The following is a 26855-nucleotide window of genomic DNA, read 5'->3' as shown; positions in this document are numbered from 1 at the left end:
TGCAGTCAACTTCTATTACACTTGAGGGCAGCATTTTGGCAACGAGTTGTATTAACCTTAATTTTTATTAAGTATTAACCTTTACTCAAAATTTGTAGTCCAACTGCTTTAATATGTGCTGATTTTATATAGCTCATAGATTAAAAAAATAATACCGCAATGTTTTCCTGCGCCACATTGTACACAATTACATTAACAACTGAACAAGAAAGCACAACATAACCATAAAACGTTAGCTTAGGGTTTAAACTCTTCTTTCGGTTACGCTGGTTGTTCGACAAACGTTAACCTACCAGTATGCTGTACACAGGAGAATGGAACATTTTCACTCCTTATAAATGCAAAATAAAAAAAAAAGTGATTATGTTCAGGTACTCTTCGTAAGGCGCATCATCCTCGAGTTAAAAGCAGTTACGTGACGAGGTTCATTGTGCACGCGCAAAGCAATCTGATGCCACTTAATTGTCACAAAAATGCTCACCAAAAACATGATTCAATTTATTCATTTACCCGAGATAAAAAAAAAGTTCACTTAAAGAGGTACATTTATGTTTAATATTTCAATTAAACAGGTACAACAAGCATATCATTAACAACCGATATTTTACGCAATCCCTAAACATTGGGTGAACATAAAGACTCAAAGCAAACAACAATCAGTAATAAAATGAGTTGCGAGGACTAAAATGAAAAAAAAAAAATATGAGTGCATGACCACTGTTCTGCCTTTCAGGCAAGGTTTATCTAATTTGTTTATGACGACTTTTATTTTGAAAGGTATGCTTTTATGTTGGCGGAAGTACCGTAAAGCAGGAAGTGTTTATGGCTCAACTACGTGTGGGAGGGGAATATATAGTGGCGTAGTTGAAAGAGGAAATAAGAGAGATCGCATTGAATCCAACTGCGATCCAGCAGAGTCTATTTATTCCAACAGAGGCAACGCTGGTATGTAACATGCCATATTGTTGTTTGTTTGAATCTTAAGTTAAATTAAGTTAAGCTAAGCTTGGTGCCCTAGCGTTACAGAGTGAGGTGCCACACCCAAGAGCAAGGAACGCAAGAACAGAATGAAGAAAGTACGAGGCACCAAGAAATCCAGCGTGGGCGCTTGCTAGCAAAAAGTGAGCTCAGGCAGCCAGGGATGGTCCTCGTGCTCAAGATGTTCTTGTATATTGTTCTCAAATAAAAGTCGTTCATTTTGTATTTATTTTTAGTTTCACTCTGTCAACGGTGTCAAGGTTTCCAATTAAAAGCTTGGACTATGCTCAACCACGTCAGGACAGCACAACCACCATGCAAATATATTTTAAGCCCAAGTACATGTGTAACAACTGAAATATCAAGAGACTATATGGCCACTGTGTTATTTCAGTTTGTATAAGTGGTACGGCAGGTCAACTATTTTCATGTTTTGAAATTAATTTGTAAAACCTTTCAGCATAATTCATCCTTTGACTTGAAACAAAAAATGGTGTGCTTGTGACCTGTTCTCCACATTTGCTCCTACTACACTCAGCAAATCTATGTCTGTGTCTCCCATCCAGGACCAGTCTATTTGTTTCTTGGCCTCCAGAGACAACACAAGGTGGACATGAGCTGTAACATGTGGCCTTCACCTAGTAAACATACAGCAAAGAGAGGCATGTTTGTTATACAACGCAACAGTTATGGATACTTGTACAGTATATTACAGCATATTTCATCCCAAGTGTCACAATCACATCCGAAACGCAACTAGAAAAATGTCTAACAGAGACTAGTTAGGTGTATAACACTAACATGGACTAAGTGCCGTTGTTGGGCATACTTATCTGCTTGCCAGCTCTCTTTTCAAACAGGATCGAAAGGAGATGGCTCGCTCCATTGCTTTATATCCCTGCAAATGATGTCATGTTGTGACAGGGAAAAAAGTGGATATAGAAAGAGAAGAATGAGCAGGGAAATATGTTTGAAGCAGTATACAAGAGAGGAAGGCAAGTGGGGAATAAATCAGACGTTTGTTACCATTGTAACAAGGTTAAAGCGTGGCATTTTGGAAGGACAACAGAGGAAGCAAGAATGTGAGAGGAGAGAAAGACATTGAAGAAAAGTTTAGTTATCAAAGAAGAGGACGTCAAACAATAATGTGACACAAAAAAAACGGAACTAAGTTTGTTTCATTGTGTTGAATAATGTTGACACTCGACTGTGTTGTCATATCAGACAACACCACTAGAGAGCAGTGTTTTTTTTTTCTCGAAGCCGCTTAGTGCGGTGACATGAGGTGGTTTCCATTTCTCTCGGAGTTTTTCACCACTTCAAATAATTAGGTGGAGTTGATAACAGCCTTTTTTCTTCAAGCTGTCACGGATGGTAAAGATCAAACATTCTGAAAAATCCCCACAGCTTTCACTATGTACTGCTGATAGGAACAGCGGTTCATTTGATTGTGCTGAATCACAAGAATCAGTTCATTAAAAAGTTTCATTCAAAAGATTTGTTGACTGAATCATTCCGTGCTTTGTCATTCCGTTCATGATTCAACCTTGAGGTTCACATTCATCCTGTAACACATTCACTTGGTGGCACTTGCCCACTTTTTTGGAAAAAAATAAATAAATAACGGTTTGCTATCCAAACCATTTAGAGCTCGCTCAGGAAGGGCAAAATGGACATCATGGGTGAGGAAAAGACACCGCACGCAAGTCAAATTTATACTCACAAAAAAAAAAATGGACTGAATACATTGGAGCATGTGTCCACTATCAATGACATCTTTCCGTTAGTTGATAGAAAAAATACTTCCTCACCCTGGCTCCTCGGTGCAGCCTATCCTTCATGATGCCAATGAACTCCTTGTAAGAAAGCTGGTCATCGTGATCCACGTCAAAGATCTTGAAGATGGTGTTGACCAAGTGACGAGTCAGCTTCAGACCCGTGGCCACATAAACTGCCCTCGCAAACTCATCTGGCAGGTTTGACAAAGACAAATATATGATGTTTCACTGCACACAGAAAAATGGGAACGCGTGCCTGTAACAGCGCTGTCCTAACCTTGTCCGATGGAGCGAGAAGCGAAATTGTACATCTGCATGGCAATGGCAAAGTCCTCTAGGTTGTTGAGGAATTGGAAGAAGCAGCGGAACTCATCAAAGGTGATTCCCTTAAATGGCAAAAAAAAAAAAAGGACATATTAACCCTCTTTGAGGCACATCAGCTCAATGACATATGTACAAAAAACACAACAAAACAAAACGATGAGCAAAAGTAGATGCTCATGGCAATAATGTAAAAAGCTAACTGCCATGTGATTGGCTGTTTAATGCTTTCACATTGTAAATGGGAAGTTTAATGGGAAATGAATGATCGGATGAACAAATTGATAGCGTTTGAGTCAAATCCTGCTCTATTAAATATCAATCAATCATCAATCAGTGACAAAAAGAGACATATCTAGGTAGACTAATAGATGAATACAGTTGATCGAGGGAGAAAAGACTTGACAGCGAGTGTGCATGCACGTGCGTGTGCGTGTGTGCGTGGGTGTGCGTGTGTGTGTGGTCAAGCAAGGCAGCGGAGCGTTGAAGTGTGTAGCACGACAACAGCCGCAGGCAGAAATGGCGGTGGGAAATTTCAGGTGCTATTCATGGCTGGGAGGCAGAAGCACTCACAGAGAAAGAATAACGCAAACAGATGTGTGAGGGAATTGAAGAAGTGACGCTGCTCGCTAAAGATAAAAGGTCAACCCAAAACATCACTTGAAGTTGGTATAGTAAAAATGTGCAGTTACTAGTCAGTTGATCTAATTCTTATCTTTTTTTTTTTTACAGTAACTTGCAAAGGATGACATTTTTCATAGCTTTATAAGCAATTTAGTTTCAAACAGCATCGGCAACGTCAGCTTTACAGATGCCACCTGTGTACTGTTGGAAAATAAGGCGTCTTGGCAAATATGGCTGACATGTCAAATTGTATCAACAGGACGTATTTATTGCAGGCACAGAAATTTTTTGCTTAAATTGACAGAGTGCCAAGAAAGTATGCAAAATACCTTTTCATCAGGTATGCTGTGTCGGACATTTTCCAGGTAAGCACCAATATTCTCCACATTGGTGAAGCGTAAGAGGATCTTGGCAAAGTCCTCCTCACTGATGGTGGCCATTCCTTTAGAGTAGGTCAGAAATTCAATCTCCAGCACCTCAGTCTGGAGGTTGTCCATGAACCTGAAAATATAAAATTAAGCATCACATGGATTTCATTTGAAATTTGCTACAAACATAAATAAAATACTGTAATAATAAAATGGGCTTTTTGTGCAAACTACAGAATAATACCTATAAAAGTCATCAAAAGTGAGCTCAGCCTTCCCTTTCTTCCCGAAGAAATGGACCAGCAGGGTCGTGTCAATAGTTAGACTCTCATCTGCACGCTAAAGGAGACAAAAAGAGAAAGAGGCGATATCTGAGAGAGACTAACAAAACTCATACTTTTGCTTTAGTTTCTCAATACCAAAGAAGGGAGTCACTCAAATCTATACAAAACTAAATCTATCGTGGTGGTCAGTGCACCTTAAAATAGCTAACAAACTGGCAGGGATATCTTGTCAAAATATAGAATCTGAACTTGGTTTCATAATCTTGACAGTTTAAAAAAAAAAAAAAACTCACTAAAACACAACAATGTATATTGAGAAACTGAACGAAGAGGACGAGACAATCATGAATCCAACAGTGCAAGCCGAGTGTCAAGCTAGTTGCTGAACACAAATCATATCAACCGATCAGCATAAACAAAAATAGTCAGCAGTCACCATGACACCATCGTAACAGCCCGCATCGAATTGGTTGTTGCCGATTTTCTATAAGGAACTCGTAAATCGAGTTCTGCAATCCATCCTTGAAGTCAGATTTCAAAAATCTGACAGCAGTCTTGGCAAACTTTGAGGACCAAGTGATGATCAGAGGATGCACACTTGAAGACATCCTCTACGAGTCTACGTCTTCAAACTTCTATTTCTTTACATTAGAGCTGCTAGACTGGTGACTTTTTTTTTTTTACGACAGCAGAAAACAGACTTTTTAAATAGAGCTTACATCGACGCACATAACAGACACACTCATGCTTACTGTCACCAAACATGCTCGAGGTAGAATCAGAATATAGAAAGGAAGAAGATGTAAAAGTTGGAGGGACAGACGAGAGACTGAGCTTGAGATGCATAAAGTGGCCGACGAAACGATGCAATCAAGCGAACACATCGCATGCATTTCGATGCAAATGCCAAACAAACACGGTCACACCATTAACAGCACACATGCAGAGCATGTGCTATGATTCCACCTTTTTTTTTTCTTTCTTTCATTTCACCCTCTAATATTCGCTTCAGTCCAGTTGGGCAAGTTGGTCTACATTCAGTTCTTGTGATTAGAGCCAATTAATAGACTTTGTTCGATTTGTTTTTTTTTGCCCATCATGTAATCTCTTATCATGCTTTTTAACCCTCATAAAAGCTCTACAGGAAAGAGAAATAAAATGGGAAGTAAATAACAATTCTCAGTCACAGCCATGCCCATCACTGCCAAATGTTGTTGTTGATGGCCATGCTACTGTAAGCAGAGATGACGCTGGGTCAAATCTCGTGTTTGCCAAAGATGGAGGAGCATTTATGCCATTATCATAATCATTTGCACCAAAATGTTGAATGGGGCGTCTACCTCGAGATTAAAATCCTAAAACCCAAAGCAGGAAAAAGACAAGTCAAAAAGGGCCAATATTGTTGCCTATTACTGTGCAATTAATCAAAATTCAATTATGATTACGATTATTACAGAATCAGAATCTGAATGCCTTTTTATGTCATTGTACACTCAACAACTACAAAATTGGCCTAATCGTAAAAAAACATATTGTGATTTAATTTATTACTAAAATAATCTTGATTCATATTTTTTCATAATCGAGCAGCCATACAAGGACACATTAATTACGTTTAAAAAAAAACTGTTAAAATTACACGTTGCATGATTTAGACTGTTTGAACAGGATGAATATTTAAAATACAATAATGTTGCAATAAATAATCATGCCAATATATATATTTATTTTTTTATCTATTTGGACCATGAGCTGAGAATGTGTGCACGATTCTATGCTTCCAAATGTGTTTGCATAGCAGAAAAGCAAGGTGGATGGTACTGGAAAACTGGAGCAAAGATTGTAAACCAGCACCTCTATTAGATCCAAATTGACCTCTGACCTCACAGATGTTGATTTCAACGAACGGACAAAACATCTCAGACCCACTCCATCATTTTGCCGAAAGTTTTCCCAGAATAGTGCAAGCCTGTATGTGACCTACTCCATATTTACTTCATTATTCCCTTATTGTATTGGCAGAGCATCCCAAAACATTTGCGCATGAAATGTAGTTTCCAACGTGTCAACTCAAAATGGAAAGGCAGGAAATGAAACTTTTTTTTTCTTTTTTTAAACCACCCCATCAGTTTCTTCTTGCGATTCCCTTTACAGTCTGGACTATCAATTTTTTTTTTAAAAATAGTTAATTAACCCCTTTACTGCCAGCCCTCCCAGTTGACATGTATTGTCACAGTCAGACTTTTTTTCTCAGGCCCTAAATTTGAACACCCTCACATCATCAGTCCTTAGACACCTCCCGCAAACGTAGACGCAGGCTACTCCGCATTTTCATTCCCATGACCTGCTCTTCTCTCCCTTGTCTTCCACCTCCTGTCTTTCCTTTTTTACCTTCCCCGGTCATTTATTTCCCTCTCATACATGCATGTTCTCAGTTTACCCTTATTTCCTTTCTCCTCCTCGTAACTGTCAGTGGCTCGTCCTCTAGCTGTCAGTAAGAGCCTCTTTTGCCACACAAAAGCAAAGAGCTTGACTAATCTGTTGAGTAAACACATCCTTCTTTAAATACAACCCGCTTCTTTCTTTTGCCCTCAAAGTGCTTCCCGAGGCTTTTTTTTTTTCTACCCACCCACTTTGTACCTCAACATTTGTTGTCCGCTGACCTCTGGCCGCCAATCGAGCCTCGCCTCACCTTTTTGGTGATTTTTATCTCTTCCTCTTTTACTCTATTTATCTGATCTACTACTTCTTATCTCGAGTGTATTCTATCACTTCAGTGTATTCCTGTTTCCACAATCGAGTTTACCTTTTGCGTATGTTTGCATAATTTATTCATGATCGTCTTGCAGACCATTTGAATTTAGGAGATGTTTTCCATAGAGTTTATTCATTTTTTTTTTTTTTTCTTCTCACTTTGCTTGATGCTGTGCGCGCTCTGTCCATCTGACATCCCGGAAGATGAAAGGCTCCTGAGAGTAAATACAAGGTCAGACCCAATCCGCTTCACTGTCATTACCTTCACTTCAGCTTCCGCTGCCACGGCAGTGCCGCATCACAAAGCCTGTCATTAGTCAGCGAGCCAGCGTGCTATGTTTTAAGGTGTTACTAATCATTGGCAACACCTCCAAAGTGTTTTTTCAGGTGCACATTTTGGACTGACAAACATTTCACCTAGTTTTACAACCGAAAATTGTGTGCCTGCGTGCTCAGTGAATTTCCATATGGACAAATGTTCAGCGTCATCGATGTCTAAAGGCCTTCACAGGGAAATAAAAAAATTGCTCACTTATATTTAAGTCAAAATGAATGCCACGCGATTTCAGTTATAATAATTATGGAAGCTACAGTGCATTCTAATTAAATATAACAAAAGTTGAGAATATCACTTTGTAACTATGACAATATTTAACAATTTTTGAAATCAAGGTATTTTAATGGGCAAACATTTCTGAGGTTAGCATTTTGAATTCCAAACTATTTCCTTGAGTGGTCTAAATACTGTATAGTTTATAGCGTTAAAAGTGCTGGAAATGATGAGTTGTTTGACACAAACATTGGCGACAAAAACAACACAGATTCAAACATATTATAGACAAGATGTTAAAAAAAAAAGACAAGAGATTGGTTATTAGACAAACACTGCATTGAACTAATGAAAATTATCTAATATTTGGACAATCACGTCACAACAGCTCAGGTCAGATTTAGAAATCGGCACCAACAGACACATCGAGAATAAATGTGCTATAGCCATGAGAACCGTTTAAAGTGATTGATCAAAAATAAAGATATTAATTTAGGTGATTAGAAGGGAATACAAGTAGAGATGTATATACTCTTATGAGTGTATAAACTTCAAAGAAAAAGTATGAAGGCGAAGGAAATGAATGTGGTAAGAGGGGAAAAAACAAACAGGGGAGCCAGGAAAAGATATGAAATAAAAGAAATGAATAAAGACGTTTGAGACACATCTGTCTTGACTCATGTCCACGTGAAATGACTTGCAGCCTGACAAATTATTAATTTTTATGCTTTTTGGTTTTCAGGGAACTCATATTGGGGATAACCTCATTGTCTTCATGCATTTTAGGTCTAAATCTGATATGTGTGATCGGAACAGCCAAACACATAAGGATGATTACAGAATAAAAAAAATAAAATAAAATAAAAATAAAATAACACTGGAGGAACGACATGATAGAGGACAGTTGGGTCTGTGTACCTCCGCCAGGTCAGAAAAGAGGATTTGGCTGGCGCCTCGCCTTAGAACGTCCCAGTAACTCCGTGCCACAAACTCTTGACTGTCTTTTTTTAGCACCTGTAGGGGTGGTCAAGGGGGGCCAGGGTCAGTTCACTTCCAACACCACCACTTCTGGAAGCAGCCAATTTTTTGAATATATAATAAAATCAAGTAATGAGGTGCCATGGGTCCGCCTGGCCCATAACAAAATCCCCAACAGATGTCGGCTTACGCTAACTGGAATCCGTTTACATAACAACCTGCTTATAAACGTTAATTTGAAAGAATATAAATTCTCACATTAAAAGAACACAGATATTAAATGCATTCGTGTCGAGCGCAGCGCATACTAGGTGATGTCAGATCGTAATATCAACACAATGTGTCTAAGAAAAATGATTATGTGGCATTTGCGGGGCATCGCGCATTCACCAAACGTTTGTGTTTGGGCTAACATATGCACAAGCAGTACGTGCGAATAAAAATGAGAAATGTTCTGACTGAAAGCCTGGCTTCTGTCCTTGACCCTGATAAAGAGCGGGTTGTACAGAAGTGTGCTCGGCCCCTACCTCTCATTTTCTTCACGGCGAACATTACTGAAGGCTTTTTAACATGACCGCACACTTTAATGTGAGGACACTAACAAGTAAAATTTTGGACTGATTAGTTACTGATTTTTAAACGGGAAATTTCACCCTTTGATCACATTCTTCAAACCGTCTAAGGTGAGAAAAAAAACACTACGGGGGTATGTTTTTAGATACATACGCTGTTCATGGGGGCAACCTGATATCCATACAGCTGCATACTCTACCACACAGAGAAGAGGCATGAGGGGGAGAGAGAGAGAGAGAGAGAGAGAGAGAGAGAGAGAGAGAGAGAGAGAGAGAGGACGGCAGAGCATGCATTCAGAGAGGAAGGAGGAGAGAAGATAAAAGACATGTTAGTACATGCAAGGAGAGAGGTTGTGGATACACTCTGCATAGGGAGGGACATGTCGTTTCCAATGCATCTCTTATTATTGCTTAGAGCAACACATATTTCACAGATCACCGCTTAAAATGTGCATCCGAAGATGATCTTTCTGTATTTTAAATGCATAATATATAGTATGTGCGGGTGAATTTCAGCTGTGGTGGGTAGCAGTATTTTGAATTGAATTACATGATGAGATTAGCCAACGAGTCACAATTACGTCAACAATCAAAATTGTAGTATTGCTTGTTTTTGAAGCTTTGTTTTGCAAATAACTACAAAGATCGCCTGTGGCTGAAGTTACTGCTGTCTGTTTTCGGTTGTTACGGACCACAATATTTCATGGCCGTTAATGTGTTTCTGTGTTGTGGGGGGTTAATCTGAGTGTATTTGTGTGCTGGACATCTCCACCAAACACTCAACAAACCAATCGGTGCAAGGAAGAGCGGCCTGATTGACAAATGGCTTCATTTGATTTCAGGAGTGCCACCAGCAATCTATGAATAAGCTGTACTTTGTTTTAGAAACATTGTCAGTGCTACTGCAATCAGTCAATGATAATATACATAATAAAATATTCAGTCAAATGCTGTCGTAACCAATACAGACAAATAACAATAAAACTCAGTGGCATATATTCTTGCTAATTTGTGAGAAAAAAAAATATTAGTGAAATTCAACCCGTAACTTTCTTCTTCTACTCTCTTAATGTAAGATATGTGTACTGCATGCACCACACTGCCCCCCAGAGTTCATTGCGTGCACAGAAGGAACATTTTTATTTTTTTTATTTTTATGTATTGTTTTTAATATTGTGATTATTTGAATATCTAATTATTTTCAATATGTTACTCATTTATTTTCTTCTTTGGGCAGTAGGTGGGGTAGAACCTGGACTGGTTGCCAGCCAATCACAGGGCACACAAAAGAATACAAGAAAATGTTGCTCTTCAGCCGTAAACACAGAAGCATTGAATAAGACAAATTATACGAGAGTATATCCATTTGATCCAGTACACAGTTGGGATGTCATCGTCATGGTACAACAGAGAACAAAAATCTTGTAAGGCAGCATGCACTCAGTCATGGTTAAATGACGTCTTATTATTCCAATACCTCCAAAGATGACAGTAAACTGTTACTGAACGCTTTTCATCATTTTAAATGCATCCACATGTACAGTTTGGCACAGCAGTTCAGTAAGCTCAAACGCACGACACCGCAGCAACTGTTGTAGCACGAAAACCGTTGTGAATGATTTAAAATGATCAGAGCCAACAATGTTTACTGTTTGGATGATTAATAATGTTATTATTAGTTTCAATAAGATAATGGATTGTAGTGTATCAGTTTTAAGTCTACATGGACAATCCATAATCGACATACTATTGGTTATATTCAGGGCAATTGGAAAAACGTGTTGTTTTAATATTTTACTGTATGGATCCTTGACCCCACATCGTTGATGACCAACTCACTTACCAACTGTGCTGACTTCTCAGCATCTCCTTTCCTCCCCTTCTTCTCATTTTTCTTCCGGAAGATCTCCTGAAGCTACAAAGAGGCCAAGAATTATGAGCTTCATGAGATTATTTCAGTAAAGTTTTTTTTTTTTTTTAATACACTGTAATCAAATATAAACCACACCTTACTGACACTCATTCACTTGATTATGTAATTCCAAGAGTTTTAACGTGAAACACATTTATTTTCTGCATATCACCGTACATTAAGACAAAACCGACTAAATACACACGAACTATCATCACTAATATAAGAAATTAAACTCACAATAGAATAAAAACAAAGTCACGGATGATTGGTTTCCCCTTCCTATTAGCGACTTACCACCAAGAACTCCCTCTTGTCCACCATCTGGTTGCCGTCTGCATCAAACATATTGAAAGCAATCTTAAAACCAGCATGGGGCTCTGCAGTAGAGGAGAACACACATGGTGAGAGTTATCAACAGAATCTGTTAAAGGTAATTGTAAATACCCAAATAGCATACAGTCATAAGTGGGTAATGGTCGGTTACAGTAGAAATTAGCATGAGCTTCAATTTAATTAATTCCTTCAACTTGAATTTAAAATGTACCTATAGTTAGAGGTGAGCTGTTTTCCAGAATGGATTGCTTTGGGACCTCAGAAGCTCCCCTGGGCTCACCATTTCATCTAATTAATGAACTATTTTAATTGTAGTGTAATTTACAGTACTTGTATTATCTGATTGTCCAATTCTTCAGATTACATAATAGGACTAGCCTATTGAACAAAACCTGCTTGACAGACACTGCAAACGATAAAATGTATGGAATAATGTTTTATCGCAAAGGTTGAAATCTACTTTCGCTAACTTTGGGCTGCCAAATATGTAGTGCAGAGACAGAAAGATATGGAGTAACTCACTTGTCAGGATGCAGAGCAGGAACAGGTACTCTGTGTATGAGATGACACCTGGCAGCAAGAAGACCATGAGTGAGTTAGTAGAAGTATGGCAAAAAAAAAAAAAAAAACTTTTTATTCAATTTATGCTAATTAGGGCTTCTAAATGAGCCTGTTCCTAGGAAATTTTTGGCATTGCCAAGTACATTAATATGATTTTTCTTTAGACATATGTTACGAAATAATGACGTTATAAAGTTTTACTCGAATTGGAAGGTGCTTTTCTGACCAGATCAAGAGGCAAAATAACACAAAAGGGTTCCCCAAAAGGCTCTTTTTCTCACACAAAAGGCTTTATTTCTTCAGAACCCTTCATCTGATTTTCTAAATTCTTGCTGTTATTGTCGTATTCAGTATAAAGTGGCCTTTCCAATCAGAATTTGCATTTTGACATTGCTACTATTTCCCTTTGATCCAAACTGCGTGCGTGCAGGTGTGTGTGTGTATGTATAGGCAGGCGAAAAATGTTTCAGGACGTGATCCTTTCTTGCTTCGGGCCCATTAACACTCTTTTTCGCTTTTCTGTCTGATTGTCCAGATAGTTCAGGTTGACTCGCTTGAGTGTTACGGGACACTGCTTTCTTGTGGATGTGGACATGTATGCGGTGTGTTTGTGTGCGTGTGTGTGTGTGTATGTGTGTTGGTGAACATGACACCAGGTAGAGCCAGTGACAGGCTTGTGTTTCCAACAGCGCAACTACTTTGTGTAAAGAAGCTGATTTGGATCTGAAGCTCCCCCCCACCCCCAACAACTTCCCATATAGTTTGAACAACACAATGATCATGTCGTACTCAAGCGACTGAGGGCTCTCGTGGAGACAGAAGTTGTTGTTGTATTATGAGTTACATAGGTTTTCACACAGTATAGTTTTCATTAACATTCGTCAAATACAAATCGTGATTTTAAAATCGTGCATATTTAGAGCCTTTCTGCAATACATTTTCCTAGATAACATCAAACCCCATTTTTATAATTACGACTATATTAAAACTACAAAGGAAACGAATATTAAAAAACAGAGAGAACATCAAACACACACACACAGCATTCCATTTTATTTTGTCATTCTCGGAAACCTGTCGCCATTCCAAGGAATTTAGCTGCTCTGCTCAGTACGGGAATACGTGTCCCGACAAACACAGTTTGTATTACCGTACATAAATATCAGCACATTAACTGACAAATCGTCAAAATTAAATGGGGAAAGTCCACAGGTGTGTAACTTGTTTTTGAGAGGGGGTGTTGCAATAATATCCTATCTCATTGGTACTGTATATCTATACGAAGACTAGCGAGGAGTGGAGAGAGGACAGGAGATGCGGTTTATTTTTAGTTTGGCCAGCAGGTTGGTTGGCTGTCGGGAGAGACAGCAGGCCTCCAACCTTGGATTAGAGACACCTACTGTGACTCAACTCGAACACACACATTGGCAGGTAAAGCCCTGGAACGGAGTAAAATATGCTATTTGAGATGTGAGCCTCAGAGATTCATAACTATCATCTTTATCAAGTGAAGTAAATCCAATGCGGTAAATAAAACCCTGACACCAATCCAACAATTCATGATCCGTAGTGATGTGAGACCATTTAAACCATTTGACTTACTTCTTGATGCAGTAACAAATAATGGTAGACATACAAAATGCCTTTTCTGATTATAGAATTTGTGTGTGGAGAGGGGTGTGTGCGAACCTATTCTCTATACATGTATGTGTGTGTGTGTATATTTGAGTGCATACTGCACCTCGTTCTCTCAGGTTACGGAATAGTTTGGACGATCCTCTCCATACAGGAGGAGTATCTGAGAGGATTTTCTCCAGCTCCTGAAAAAATAAAATGCATGAAATAACGGTCACTTGTGAACATTCTCATGGAAATCATTCAAAATTATTTACTGTGAGCAAGTTTAGCTTGAAACATGACACATACCTTTGAAGAAAAACACAAGCATGTTGTTGGAATGCTGACATAACGTTTGCGGGACATGGAACAGTTGAGCGACTCGAAAACATAACAAACTACAAGTGTACAATTGAGAATGCTTTTGAACACACCTTGAGTGGGCAGATTCCAAATGGATTGTGTTTTGAGATCACACTAAGTGCATGTTTTGGATGCAACCAGCAGAGGCACTGTTGAGTCATTCTCAAGTACTTTCTAAAAATAGAACACCATAACCTCAACTGTTGGAAGTTGGGCAATATCCATGCAGGTCTCCGCAATAGCTAAACCACTCCAGGCTGCAATAATCAACACAATGCAGGAATAGTTCAGAACTATCTAGATTTATTGTTAGCAGTCATGAAAATCAATATTTTGAAGAAAGAATAAGTGAATACATTCATTGTTAATTTTCGTCATAACACTAGTGAACAGCACATTGTAATCTAAGATGGGCCCCTTAAAATATTTTTGATTCTCATCTAAAAAGAAATGTCTTTGCTTTTTCCTAGCACATCAGTTTTTTGAGATATTTTCATTTTTTGGCCGATAAAAGCTTGCGCAATACTGATTTTACTATGCATTGTAATTTCTGACATTTCAGAAAAAAATTCCACCTGTTGCTGACCCTAACCATGAACATAAATATTACTAAATATTACATAAAATATTGTGTATATTATTAAAAGGGCAGATTTGGAATCAACGCCCCAAAGAATCATCTTGAAATGTTTGCTTGCATCGCTGATAAAAAAACATAGTAAAAATGTGTTGACCAGTTTAATCGAACAAACAAGCACTACTCCATATCTGACCATCAATCTAATATGAACCATATCATAAACATCACTTTTTAAGGAAGTTAATAAGGAAAGTCACATTTGAGATTGAAACAGACAACCACATGTAAAATACAACAGATGCTGACAACGTGGAGGAAAGAAGAAAGGAGCTTTTAGAGTGTGTCTCCCACCTGTTTGGTCAGGGACCTCCAGGGCCTCTTGTCTGCCAGACAAAAAAAAGAGAGAAAAAGAAGGGGAAGAGGAGAAGAGGGTTTGGGTGGGCTCTGTCAGATAGCATCTGTATTATCTAGAAATGGGTCTTAATGTGCGCGCCTCAGTCACAACACACACACATTCTCTGTATATACAAGCGTGATCATCACAGGCCCATCTAAAGTGCCCTGTACTGGTCTTTGTAGTGGGTGGAATGTCCCAGTAAAAGCACCTACTACTTTTGTTCTGTTTTATACAACAAAGTTCATCTTAATTCAACTTCAAAGGGGAGCATTAGAGGATGTCGGCTGCTGAGTGGGTATGTGTGGCTGTCTCATATGTCAGGAGCAATGCAGACGTAAACACTCATACAGGTGCATAGTTTGCACGCAACAAATGTCCACTTTTGAACAATATAAAAAAAATGTGTTTGGTGGGGATAACTGGCACAAAACAGCGGAGTAAATAGCAGCTTGGCAGTTAATCAGTTATCAGAAAGTGCAAATGGGAGCAAATGGAATGTCGAATGAAGGGAGAGCTCTGTGTGTCTGTGTCAATGTGTCTGACTAACATTAATCTTAGACTAAACAAAAGCTGTAAGGCCATTCGCTTTGAGGTTGCGCTGAAAAATTTGTTTCTAATGGCAGCACGTCTACATAGATAGCAAAGACCGGGTCAAACGTTGAGATGTGAGCGCTGCTACAGAAACATTGAAGCCTGACAGCAAAACAATTGAGGTAAAACACATGAAATGAATTTTAAAAGGTAGACAAACGATTGAAGGTGGAGAAAAGAATGCAATACATACTCCTTGGTTCACTCATGGTGACTGACTCAATAAAATTCTGAGGAGTCATGTAAAGCTGGCCGTCATACTCCACAGAGCTAAACATACGGAAACGATGCTCATGGGACGACATGTGCACATCTCCCTCCTCAAAGTCCATCGGTTGTGCCTGTAGAACAAAAAAAAAAAAAAGAAGGGTACACTAAAGTTAGTTACAATAACTGCATACAGATGGACAGTATGATTATTATCATAGTGCCATTTTGCTATTATTGCACCTTGACGAAACTGCTCTACATGCTATATTTGCTCTCAACAACTCAGCCCCACATACACAAAGAAAGTCTATTGAAAAAGTCTCCTTTTTGCTGTATCTTTTTCTTTTTTTTTTTTTTTGCACAAAGCTTCTTTATATTATAAATAGAGCACAAGCCTTTGTGGCAATGTAACAAGCTTCAGTACATTTCTTTTCTGTATACTTTCAACATGATTGGAATCTCAAATCAGCCAGCCCATCAACTTGATTAGCTGCAGTGCTACAATACCAGTTTGTGCTGCATGAAGCTTTGTAATTCCAAGACAGCTTTCCAAATTTAAACCTGCTTGGCCACAGGGCTCATTGCAGCGAGGTTTCTGCACAGCTCAGCTAACATGCTAATGAGAAAACCGATCCATTCATAAAGCTTTGATGCTGCCTTCATGGAGGAAGCATAAATATGAGATGAGTCTTCTGCTGACTTACAGAGAAGCGTGAGAAGGCTGTGGCTTTGACTCTCACGAAGGAATAAAGTTTAAAAAGTATTAGAGAGGCAGTTTGCTTCCAGTGCCATGCTAGAACGAATTAATAACTATGTAAAATGTATTTTTGTTAGTTACATGGAGCTTTGTATTAACAGTGAAACCAAACTATTTTTACATCGATCTGCGCATGTCACTTGCTTATAAAATGGCAGTTCTGATTAATGTAGTGGCACATAAAAAGGCAGCTTGCAATACATCACGTCAAATGTACACAGTTGACCAGAGACTTTCAATTTGAAAGATTTGAATCATGATGACAAAAAAAAAGTCTGCATGTAAACTCGGTTAATATGCAGTTTGATCATTTGGATATAGGAGAATACATTAACAGAAAAGCAAAGCGTCAAAACAGTTTTTGCCAGAGCCGATATTTTTATGGACTCGTTCCGATTGCATAAACAAATGTGACTTTTAAGATGAAGAGAACACATCGGTGATAAGTTAATGCCAATAAAATATCTTTCATCTATCTATACAAACGACATATAGTGACAGGTGGAACAATTATATGCTCTATCCCCACACAGGAAGGCCAGAGCCGGAATCGAACCCTGGACCTCTGATCTGTGAGGCAGATGTGTGAACTAGTCATCCACCATTCCGCCCGGTAACCGGAGTCCAATTTTTGTAACGTTTTTATTTGGTGGCGTTCCATAAGATTGGAATAAATATTGGATAAGTATTGGATAAAGGTCGGGAAACAATGATTTCAAGTGTTTAATGAACCTACCACGCATGTTTTTGGAATGTGCATGGAAGGAGTACCAAGACAACACCCATGCAAGCAGAGGAAAAGCATGGGACAAAAAACTCCAGGAGGCTGGTAGCCAAGACTCAAAACCCCGGAAGTCAGAACTGTGAGGCGGACATCCTAACCACTCAACCACCCTGCTATTGCGGTTCGGTTGCTTCTCAAATTTCAATTCAAAGCTGTATTGCCGTGAGTCCTGTTGACATTTCAGCACCAGCTGGATCGGAGAGCGCCTCCGCTGCATGTGCGCGTACACGTCGCTCAGCTGCCAAATAGTGAGCAAAGCGTTTTCGGAACAAACTATGGATATTTATTCAGAATATACAGACATTTTATACGGCCGACGTGATAAAATACCGACTTCACTATGTGCGCATTCCTACATTTGTGAAAAGCGATGCAAAAGTAGTCGTGGTTTTCTTTCACGTAGGATGAAAACACACACGCACACAAGGCCAGTGAGCGTCAATAAAAAACATATTTCATGTGTGGCGAAGCCGTATGTGGTACCACCTTACGGGTACAAGTCACCCACCTTCTCTTTAGCTTCAACGGCTGGGATGGATGGCAGCAAACCGTGGATGCTGCGAGTCCCCATCGTCCTGCTCCAGCCTCGGCGCTTATTCATGTCCTCGTAGAAGTAAAGTGCCACGGCACCTCCCGTCGCCAGACAAAGGCCCAAAGTGAGACACTTCCGCGCTCTTGAGGCGGTCTGACGCCCGGTCAGCTCGTTTTTCAACACCGGGCGCAGGCTAAGCTTAACGGCCAGCGAAGCCACTCTGCGGAAGGCAGCCATTGTTGCTGTTAGTGATGCCGTTAAGATGATGTGGTCAGAACTTTGCGGACAGCTTGGAAATATCGCGTGACTTGGACTCTATCGCGAGAAGTGCTGTGTACAGCGCAAAACACAATTGGTTTGCAGTTACATTAACGTCCATTTAGAAAATTGCTGCTTGAGACCGATCCAGAAACGTGTTTTTTTCCTTATTTAAATAAAAAATACGAGTTTATACCGTTAATGATCAGATTTTTTCTATGTACTCAATCAATATCAACGGTTGTAATTGCATTGCACTTGTGTATTTAAGGTACATCGGTGATCAAAAAGGTTCTGTTAAATTAACCCTTAACAATGGTTACTCCAAGAAATTGCACGTTTAGCGTGGTTTATTGAAACTAAATTCTGTATGCAGACTCAGCGAAACTGGCAAAAAACCGTAAGACGTTATTTTGTACTGATCACACCACTTTATCGGGTTTTGGTAACATCTAGCCAAATTTAGATGACTCTAATCGTCCGAAATTTAGAACATTGTTTATTCATCTATTGAGACAATGTATGAATAATTTGGATGCTTTGGAAACTTTATGTCAAAATGTGAGAAAAATAATCAAGGTGGTGAATAGGTTTTAATCTTATTTGGGAATAAAATGACTTTCATTGGGCTCAATCAAACAGATATCAAATATCAATTGTCATTTAAAGTCAGTGCCTGATGAGGCCTTTCTCATCACTTTGAAGATCAATGAAAAAGGAGAAGTTTCAGAGAATAACCTGTTTTTTGTTCACACATGGAACAAGTTTCACCCTGTGAACCATTACTCCACTTAACCCAAAGTCCACATTGGATCAAACGCTTTACCATCAAACAGTCTTTTATGCAAATTTCATATTTTAATGTGATTAATTACAATGTTAATTCTCTTTTGCGCTTGTAACACTGATTATGTAACTCAAGTAGGAGCAGAGTGGGGGTAAATGTGATAAAAAAAAATTTGATAAAATCACATCTTGTGCATTAAAAAAAATAAAACTGACTTTATATTGCAGATATTGCGACTTACTATTCCATTCGGTTCAACCATACCAATCTGACAACAATGTACATTAACCTTTCGGCTATTTAGTTATTACCTTGTCCAGCCATTCGATCAGTAATTTCATTGTGTAGGAGGGTGCAGGTTGGAATGAGGGGGTGCTGCTGCCCTGGGGGCCTCCATACAAAAATAGTTCTTACATGGTTGGCTTCACACTGGCCCATGCCATTAAGGAAGCAGTAATCCAAAAAAAAAAAAACTAGGATGGAGTCACGTGGCCATGGGAACGCTTCACTTTGCACCTCCTGTGGAAATGTGCCACTGGAGTTGACGTCTGCATTGTGAAGAGATCAATATCTAATATATCAGGATCTGATCAGCCTAGGGGCGACGCTGATCGATCCTTTGGGGGCAAAGTTATTTTCTGGCCATAAATACTAATGAATCGGGGGAAAGCAAGTGCACACCATACACTGTGGCTGGTGTTTAAAATTTACACCCCCCCAAATGCCTAAACGAAATAACGTTGCCCCACAAATCTTTTGATCTTTTTTTTTTCTTGCAGAAATAGACATGAGTACAAAATGATCAGTTTAGTGATCACTGTGCACATGCATATGGACACACACCCACACTCCCACCCAAACACAAAGCATGCGCTACCTCACCTTCAAGTCATTTATCAATGAAACTCCCCAGGGAGGGGGGCAGCTGTGGGTGCATGTGTGTGTATGGATACCAAAATCGCTCTTGTTTGAAACACAACTATTTCTAACAAACACAGAAGGAGTGTGAAGTGTGTAGGAAGTAAAGATACAAATCGGTGTTGAATAAGTTACCCACACATCATATCTCCATAGCTAGTTTATATTTCTCACAAGCCAGTGTCCTACATTTCTCTGAGCTCAGGAAGCTTTAAGAAAACTTGCAATTCTCAGGTGTCTACATTGCAATAGGTTGACCAAGTTTGAAGGTGGTGTAACCAGCATCTACTGAGGATGCGAACCAAGCTCCTCTCAAATACTGACAACTCTTAATTTGCATAAACACTTCCATATTATGTGTACAGTATTTGTCTATAAAATAATTCTGATACTGTGAAACTAGGCCTATTTAATTTAATCAATTTAATCAACTTTATTTGGTCAGGTGGGTGCGCAAAGGACAATTATTATTATTATTATTATTATTATTATTATTATTATTATTATTACACAACTATGAGAAATACAGACGATTACTATCATACACTGATTTTTTTTGTTGAATTTAGTCAGTTTTATTTCGACAAGTGGGTGCAGGAAATAAAATCATCTGGATCCATGCAGATACATTTTTAAGCAGACTGTACATCTAGGTACTTAAAAGTGTATATTATTCCAGACTTTTCTGTTGAGTGCAATCACTTGACAAACTAAAACTGAGTAAATTTAATTTTCAAATTCAATTTATGCAAAATGGCGTTAAATTTTTCACTGCTTTATTGCTGTTCCCATTGTTTTAGAATGGTCTAATTAGTTTATTCCTTTACTCTTAAACAAATTTATATTGGCCAATGTCCAGTGGTATGAATGTTGCAGAGGAACATTTGAGTGCTATACAGTACAATTATGTAACACTTATCATTTGTCTACATGTAATTTGACTGCAAACAGTTACCGTGAGTGCAATAGTCACCCGTTTCGGTCACTCTATACTGACAGCACAGTAGGCTAAATAAAAAAAGAAGTCATGCAATACAAATCCAAGTGTCACGTGTTAGGGTATTTTGGAGGCCTGCAGTTCAAACAGGTATTTCCCCACTCCTGCTTGTTTTCACCTGATCCTCTTACAAGATCTTCTCCACTTTGAAGCTTGTGCGTCTTTGATTCACCCTTTAAGGCCACAATTAAGGACGTATGAGCTCCTGTGCGGTTCAAAGATCCCTGGCAAGATCAATGAAGGGATTGACAGTCAAGTGATGTCGTTTGCACAGGTGTGTACGGGCCGCCCTGTGTGAGTTTGCGCCTGTACGCTCCTTGTAAATGTACTGCTGGCTTACATAAAAACGCGGGGGCAATAAATCAACAGCCGTCTGCGAAGATTACGCAAACAGGGGCTTTCCTTCTCCTTGTCGCTGCACCTGAGCCATTTTGATATGGGGGCCAATGTGGGGTTGTAAAGCGTTTAGGGAAATCCTAAAATCACTTTCATGCGGTTTGACACACACACACGCACTTTCTCGCTATATTTATTCTTCACACCAAAGTCGCTGCACTCGTGTAAGTGCACAAACGCTTGATTGGTAGGGATCTCCTTACAGGCCCTCGATAACGACTCACCCCCGTCCCCCCCCCAACACACACACACACACGCACACACAAAAGTGTTTTTCAAAAAGCAGTCGTGATTCTATAAAGTCCAAGTCCAGTAATATGATAAGGCCGAGAACGTGCGCTGCTTTAGTCCGGGGAGTGCGCGGTCTGAATGGGCTGTCTTTGAGGGGCAGCGCTGAAATGCGCCATAAAGGAGGAGATCACGGCTCATTTGCATAAAAGATCACTCGGGGCGAGTGTCTACCCTGAGTGCATTATATAGACGCAAGCTGCTGCCGCCTCTTTCATTTTTATTCTATCGCTGGATAGAGCAGGAGATTGTGCATGAATAAAACGTAAGAAGTGAATTGAGGAGGAGGGAGAGAAAGACAGAGAGGGAGGGAGAGAGAGAGAGAGAGAGAGGAAACCCTCCAACGTGCATCGTGCACATACTCCAAAGAGGAGTATCCCGAGGAGAAGAGCCGCACTGGTGAGATGATGATGATGACGACGATGATGCGCTGATAAACTGCAACGCAGAGGAGGAGACGGGACGCGTTTTTTGCTAAGTAGGATGTCTGCATACATCCGCTCCACAAGGTGCTGATTAACTGCGCTGCAACTTTTACTTTTTTGCTCCAAGAAGCTCAACGGCTCTCCACTTCGGGTTTTGTAAACCGAATCGGTTCGTTCTCACTGTGATGGGGGCAGCAGCTGACGTTGGGATCTTCAACGGATTTCTGGACAGCTTTGGCTCCGCGGGTGGCGCTCATTTCCTTCTCACCCCGGCGGGCGCGGAGGAATACAACGCGGTGAGCGGACTCATGCAGCAAGAACAGCAGGAACACCTGATGTCGTCGGAACGCCTTTCCCGGAGCTTAGCGGACCTCAGCCACCTGAAGGGGATTCTGAGGCGGCGACAGCTGTACTGCAGGACCGGTTTCCACTTGGAGATCCATCCCGATGGTACCGTGCGCGGCACCAGAGAGGACCACAGCAGATTCGGTAAGAAATGCTTTACTGTCCTTACTATTATTGATTATCCTGCTTTTAATATCTAGAGGGGAAATTTAACTTTCATTCTGTTGTATTGTGTCGCACACCACACACATCGAAAAAAATCACTCGCATGCAGAGAGATGAGAGAGTGAAAGGGTGCTGTATTGCTTGACAACAGCCAGAAAGCAGATTAGCATCTTTCCAAAAATTTAGTTGCCATTTTTCTATTTTGTCCGCATGAGAGACTTGAACCTTCACTCTCGGATTCTGTCCCTCCAGCAAACTGCTCTACCTCACGAGTATCACAATTACTTTGGCTCAAGTATAGATCACATGCTAACCATCACTATTAATGTAATTGATTTACCGCCAACTTTAGATAACCACACATATCGTACATTATCACTTGTCCAGTCTATTGATATTGAGCAATATAACACAATTTGATTGGTTAACCAAAACACATTTTATAAACAGTTAATGTAGGATGCAGTGCAGTTGTATACAAATTCAGCTTTTCATCCATCCATTTTTTTAATCCCGCTTATCCCATTAAGTCATTTACTGCCATTGACGGAAAAAGACGTCAAAGGAAAAAATTTTTTTTACTCGACTGGTAGTGAATGCATTCCGGTTGCGAGTGATCCAGAGCCAAAAGGTGGTCACAGCTTGGACTGGTCATAAGCCAGTTGGAGGGCACATATCATGAACCATTTCCATTCGCACATAAGGACAATTTATACTCTCCACACAAGCATGAAGAGAACATACAAACGCCACACTAACCACTCGCCCACCTTGCTGCCCGTCAATCACCATATTGTTCACTTAACAGCTCTCTCTCAGGGGCCGTATCACTCAAAAACAGCATTGTTATCATTGTAAAGGCAGAATTGTGATACGGTTCTTACAGTTTATCAAAGTGTCCGTAATGTTGTAGCAGCACCCCTTGCATATTGAAGTACTTGCAATATGTTTTGCCCCCGTGGCAACTGCTGCTGCAATATATTGAGCTACACAGTCAGTAATGGGGTTCCATAAGAGTCCATTTGTAGCACATAAGGCTGACTAATAGGCTCCACGAACCGTTTGACTAAGGCAAAAGACAAGTATGTTTCCAAGCTGCAAAAAGCCAAGTGTCAACGGTACAAAATGTGCTTTATATGCTGAGAATGTACACGGGGTGTTTTGTTTGCACATAGAGTGAAAGCTTTTCATTATATCCTGGGTTATAAAGATGATCCAACGCTTTATCATAAACATCAAAGTAGGCCGCTTAAAGATTTATTTTGCAGCTCTGAGGTAGTAACTCTTCTGGCACTTGGTTCATTTCCCCCGAGATCCAAATGTGACTTTGTGCCAGAGGCCATTCCAGACATCTAACCTCACTTCTTACAGCTATATTCAAGTTACTGTAACTTGGCTTGTGGAGTTTCACTCCTTTGGTTTAGCAAACAATTTAGGAGGAAAACATTTGAGTAGGTTGGCAATACGAACCGAAACATAAGATGCTGTTTTGATGGTTCCTGTTGAAGGGTTTTGTGTTTTAATGTGTTGTAACGTGTGCACAGGTATTTTGGAGTTTATCAGTCTAGCCGTGGGGCTGGTGAGCATTCGAGGTGTGGACAGCGGCCTTTACCTCTCCATGAACAGCAAAGGAGAACTGTATGGATCGGTGAGTATATTTTACCATAAAAATCATCACCTTTCAATGATAACAAATAGAAACGAGTCACATAATCGCGGTTCACAATGCCGCTGACAAGAGCGACAAGTGTAGTCTTCACTTAAGCCTGCCTATAATTTTGTGGAGGCACCCATGATTAAGTCCATAAATCCACCATACCTGTTCTTATCCATGAGGTCCAGGCGCTACGTTCTCCTCGGGAAATATGTTAAAGTGCTTTCACTGAGTTGAATATAACGACAAAAGTAGATTTGCTGTAGTAACTTGGCTGAGAACCATTCTAGATGGCGACCATATTGGATCTCCGTTTTAATCATTGTCTGTGGGCGCTGGAATTCAGCGTCCAACGGTGCACAAAATGTGTGCAGTGCACAAGAATGGATTACACGTTAATAATAAAATATAAATAATAAATTTTGCTCATCAAGGATTATATGCTATTTATCCTGTTCATCTAAAAACAAATGTTTCGAAGTATTTTTATTGTAATCTTTAATTTTTCAATATTTTATTTTGGACCTTTCAATGTGACTCACCTGGGCAGTGAAATTCTAGACTGTTAATCTTCATTTTCTTTGATTTTTTTTTGCAGCAGAAGCTATCAGCTGAAAGTGTTTTTCGGGAGCAATTTGAAGAGAACTGGTACAACACCTACTCATCCAACATCTACAGACATGGAGAAAAAGGAGCCTTTTATTTTGTTGCTTTGAACAAAGACGGTACACCGCGGGATGGAACAAGATCAAGGAGACATCAGAGGTTCACGCACTTCCTTCCGAGGCCTGTGGATCCAGACAGAGTACCAGAACTCTACAGGGATATACTTGGACAGAGCTGAGGCCAACGTGGACCAGAAAGTGAACTGAAAAGTCGAAAGAAATGCACCAGATCCAGATTCCCGATTGCTAGTATGGTAGAAGCGACTCTCTCTGAACCACTTTGCAACGGAGTTTGACAGAGTAGCACCGGGGAACATCTGGGATAATGCAAACAAAAGAGAACCCCCATATATTATCTTGTTATCGGCATATGCAATGATATCTGCAGTCAAAGATGGAGAAAGTCTCCATGCTGCCTGCTTGTCCAAATCTGCATGTTTAAAGGGGAAGTCAACCCCCCAAAAAATGTATTTCCAAGAATATGTTTTAGGCAGACACACTGGTCTGAAAATGGCATTTTGATTAATATTGCATTCGTGGAAAATGAATTAAGCAGCAAAGTCCACTCATTTATTTGCCATCTCATAGGGCGGCCATTTTGTCATTTTCAGTCAACAGAAGTAACAAAATGGCCGCCCTATGAGATGACTAAAACCTGCTAAACTCATATTCCAATAACAAAATTTTAACCAGAATGCCATGTTTAGACTAGAGAAGACACATAGAACGTTTTTATGAAAATATTGCTGGTTGACTTCCCCTTTAAGTGAACAAAGGCGAGTTGAGATTAAACAAGCAGATAAGTGTTTTTTTTTCCCTGCTGCTTTTCTTTTTCATTGCAGGATCCTTTTCTTTCATGCTACACATTACCGAGGCTGCTAAGTAAACCACTTCTAATAATGTATAGCCCACTATACAGTATGGCTGGTTTACAGCAAAGGGTAGTTTTATGCACTGGAAAGCAGCCGTGTTTGTGCTGTAGAAGGGAGCCGAAGCCATCTGAAAGGTCCTGCATTGCTGATGCACTGAAAATAAGAATGAGGAATAAGACAGCGAAGAAGAGCTAATTTGTATGGACTTCCTTTCTTGCGGTGGCTGTGTCTGCTCCAAACTCTTATACTCTACGACCCAGTGAAGGAATTGTACTGTTCTCCTCGCTGATTGCAGTCAAACGACGAGCACAGAGTGGACATAAGGAATTTACAGACCTGTTGACAGATTGTATTCTTATTTATGAGGCTCTAAATCCTGGGACAAACAGTATATTTATTTCCTATATTTATTTATTTTAAGAATATATTTTTACAGGTATGACAAAATAAAATAGAGCAACTTTTTCTGATGTTTTGCTTTGTGTGTTATTTCTGCCTATTCATATAGTCCTACAAGAAATGCATGTATCTCCAAGTAGAGTAAAAAGAATTTTTGTATTGTCTGCAAATCGAGATCTTCAAATTTAGTAGATTATTTTCATCCACAAAAGAACAAATTTGACAATTTTCTTCTTAGAATTAAAATAAAATATAGCAGAGAAACATGTTTTTTTTTATGAACTCATTCACTGCCATTGGCGGATATAGACGCCAAAAAGGCATGGCAATTCCACTGGCAGACACGAAACAACACAGTTAAAGTTGTAATTTAATCCACAGAAACATGAAGACATTTTGAAAGATGTGGATCAAATCAAATAGAATGGGGCTCTTGATAGTCTATGTTCCCCTACATGTTGTCAGCGTCAGTCTTTCGACATTCACGAGGGCAGAGGCGCAACACTATGGTTGCCACGAGAAAAAGGAGGTTTGGTAAAATAATTGGTGCCTTGTTGTGCTTTTCTTTTTTGTAATATTTGGTTGCAACAATTTACACAATTGGATGCTATGTGAAAACAAAAAAAGATTCACACACACACAGATTTCAATTGCACTCCCGTTTTATAATGGATTCTTATTTAATTGACAGTAAAATTCCTACTTAAATAAAAAGTCACATGGATTAGAGGAGCAACAATAAATGAAAAAAAAAGAAAGGTGCCGGGTGTTAAGCGATATGGTTCGTTGAAGTCAACTCATTTAAAAAAAATACAAATTAAGATGAGGCATTCTTTTAA

At 39.5% G+C, this 26855-nt stretch overlaps 2 protein-coding genes and 1 long non-coding RNA gene across 9 annotated transcripts; 2 read left to right on the top strand and 1 right to left on the bottom strand.

Annotated features, from left to right (window-relative positions):
- Positions 1–532: 532 nt before the first annotated feature.
- micu3a (mitochondrial calcium uptake 3a) lies at positions 533–18145 on the bottom strand. 6 transcript variants are annotated; one of them, XM_088302655.1, is made up of 15 exons: positions 17824–18145; positions 15758–15905; positions 14928–14959; positions 13758–13836; positions 11978–12025; positions 11417–11499; positions 11051–11122; positions 9362–9403; positions 8576–8671; positions 4314–4408; positions 4031–4202; positions 3034–3142; positions 2790–2947; positions 1808–1876; positions 533–1616 (listed from the first exon to the last, which is right to left on the bottom strand). In XM_088302655.1, exons 1-14 carry the CDS (start codon positions 18082–18084, stop codon positions 1808–1810), a joined length of 1464 nt encoding a protein of 487 aa, XP_088158781.1. In that variant the 5' UTR covers positions 18085–18145; the 3' UTR covers positions 533–1616. The 6 variants fall into 6 exon arrangements, with proteins under 6 accessions (XP_088158781.1, XP_088158780.1, XP_088158784.1 ...); XM_088302654.1 differs by having other exon boundaries at positions 533–1619; positions 1812–1876; XM_088302658.1 differs by lacking the exon at positions 8576–8671 and having other exon boundaries at positions 533–1619; positions 1812–1876.
- On the top strand, positions 822–2473 carry LOC148332473 (uncharacterized). Its single transcript, XR_015844645.1, has 2 exons — positions 822–945; positions 1019–2473. It is a non-coding gene; the product is annotated as an uncharacterized LOC148332473 (long non-coding RNA).
- Positions 18146–21879: 3734 nt separating the features above from the next.
- On the top strand, positions 21880–25306 carry LOC148332471 (fibroblast growth factor 20-like). Of its 2 annotated transcripts, none has more exons than XM_088302877.1 (3): positions 21880–22405; positions 23971–24074; positions 24682–25306. In XM_088302877.1, exons 1-3 carry the CDS (start codon positions 22102–22104, stop codon positions 24922–24924), a joined length of 651 nt encoding a protein of 216 aa, XP_088159003.1. In that variant the 5' UTR covers positions 21880–22101; the 3' UTR covers positions 24925–25306. The 2 variants fall into 2 exon arrangements, with proteins under 2 accessions (XP_088159003.1, XP_088159002.1); XM_088302876.1 differs by having other exon boundaries at positions 24679–25306.
- The last annotated feature ends 1549 nt before the right edge of the window (positions 25307–26855 follow it).

This window comes from Idiotropiscis lumnitzeri, chromosome 8 (genome assembly GCF_059441095.1).
Source record: "Idiotropiscis lumnitzeri isolate Australia: NSW breed Sydney's pygmy pipehorse chromosome 8, RoL_Ilum_1.0, whole genome shotgun sequence".
Taxonomy (NCBI): Eukaryota; Metazoa; Chordata; class Actinopteri; order Syngnathiformes; family Syngnathidae; genus Idiotropiscis; species Idiotropiscis lumnitzeri.
This window is presented reverse-complemented; position numbering and strand designations above follow the sequence as displayed.

What these genes read in the sequence shown, in the direction of transcription:
- micu3a (XM_088302654.1), bottom strand. Translation starts at nt 18,084, where the DNA reads ATGGCTGCCTTCCGCAGAGTGGCTTCGCTGGCCGTTAAGCTTAGCCTG. An exon ending in CCTGCTCTGCATCCTGACAA is followed by an intron (nt 11,500 to 11,977) that starts GTGAGTTACTCC and finishes CCTCTACTGCAG; the next exon opens with AGCCCCATGCTGGTTTTAAG. An exon ending in TTCTCGCTCCATCGGACAAG is followed by an intron (nt 2,948 to 3,033) that starts GTTAGGACAGCG and finishes CAAACCTGCCAG; the next exon opens with ATGAGTTTGCGAGGGCAGTT.
- LOC148332471 (XM_088302876.1), top strand. Translation starts at nt 22,102, where the DNA reads ATGGGGGCAGCAGCTGACGTTGGGATCTTCAACGGATTTCTGGACAGC. An exon ending in AGAGGACCACAGCAGATTCG is followed by an intron (nt 22,406 to 23,970) that starts GTAAGAAATGCT and finishes ACGTGTGCACAG; the next exon opens with GTATTTTGGAGTTTATCAGT. An exon ending in AAGGAGAACTGTATGGATCG is followed by an intron (nt 24,075 to 24,678) that starts GTGAGTATATTT and finishes TTTTTTTTGCAG; the next exon opens with CAGAAGCTATCAGCTGAAAG.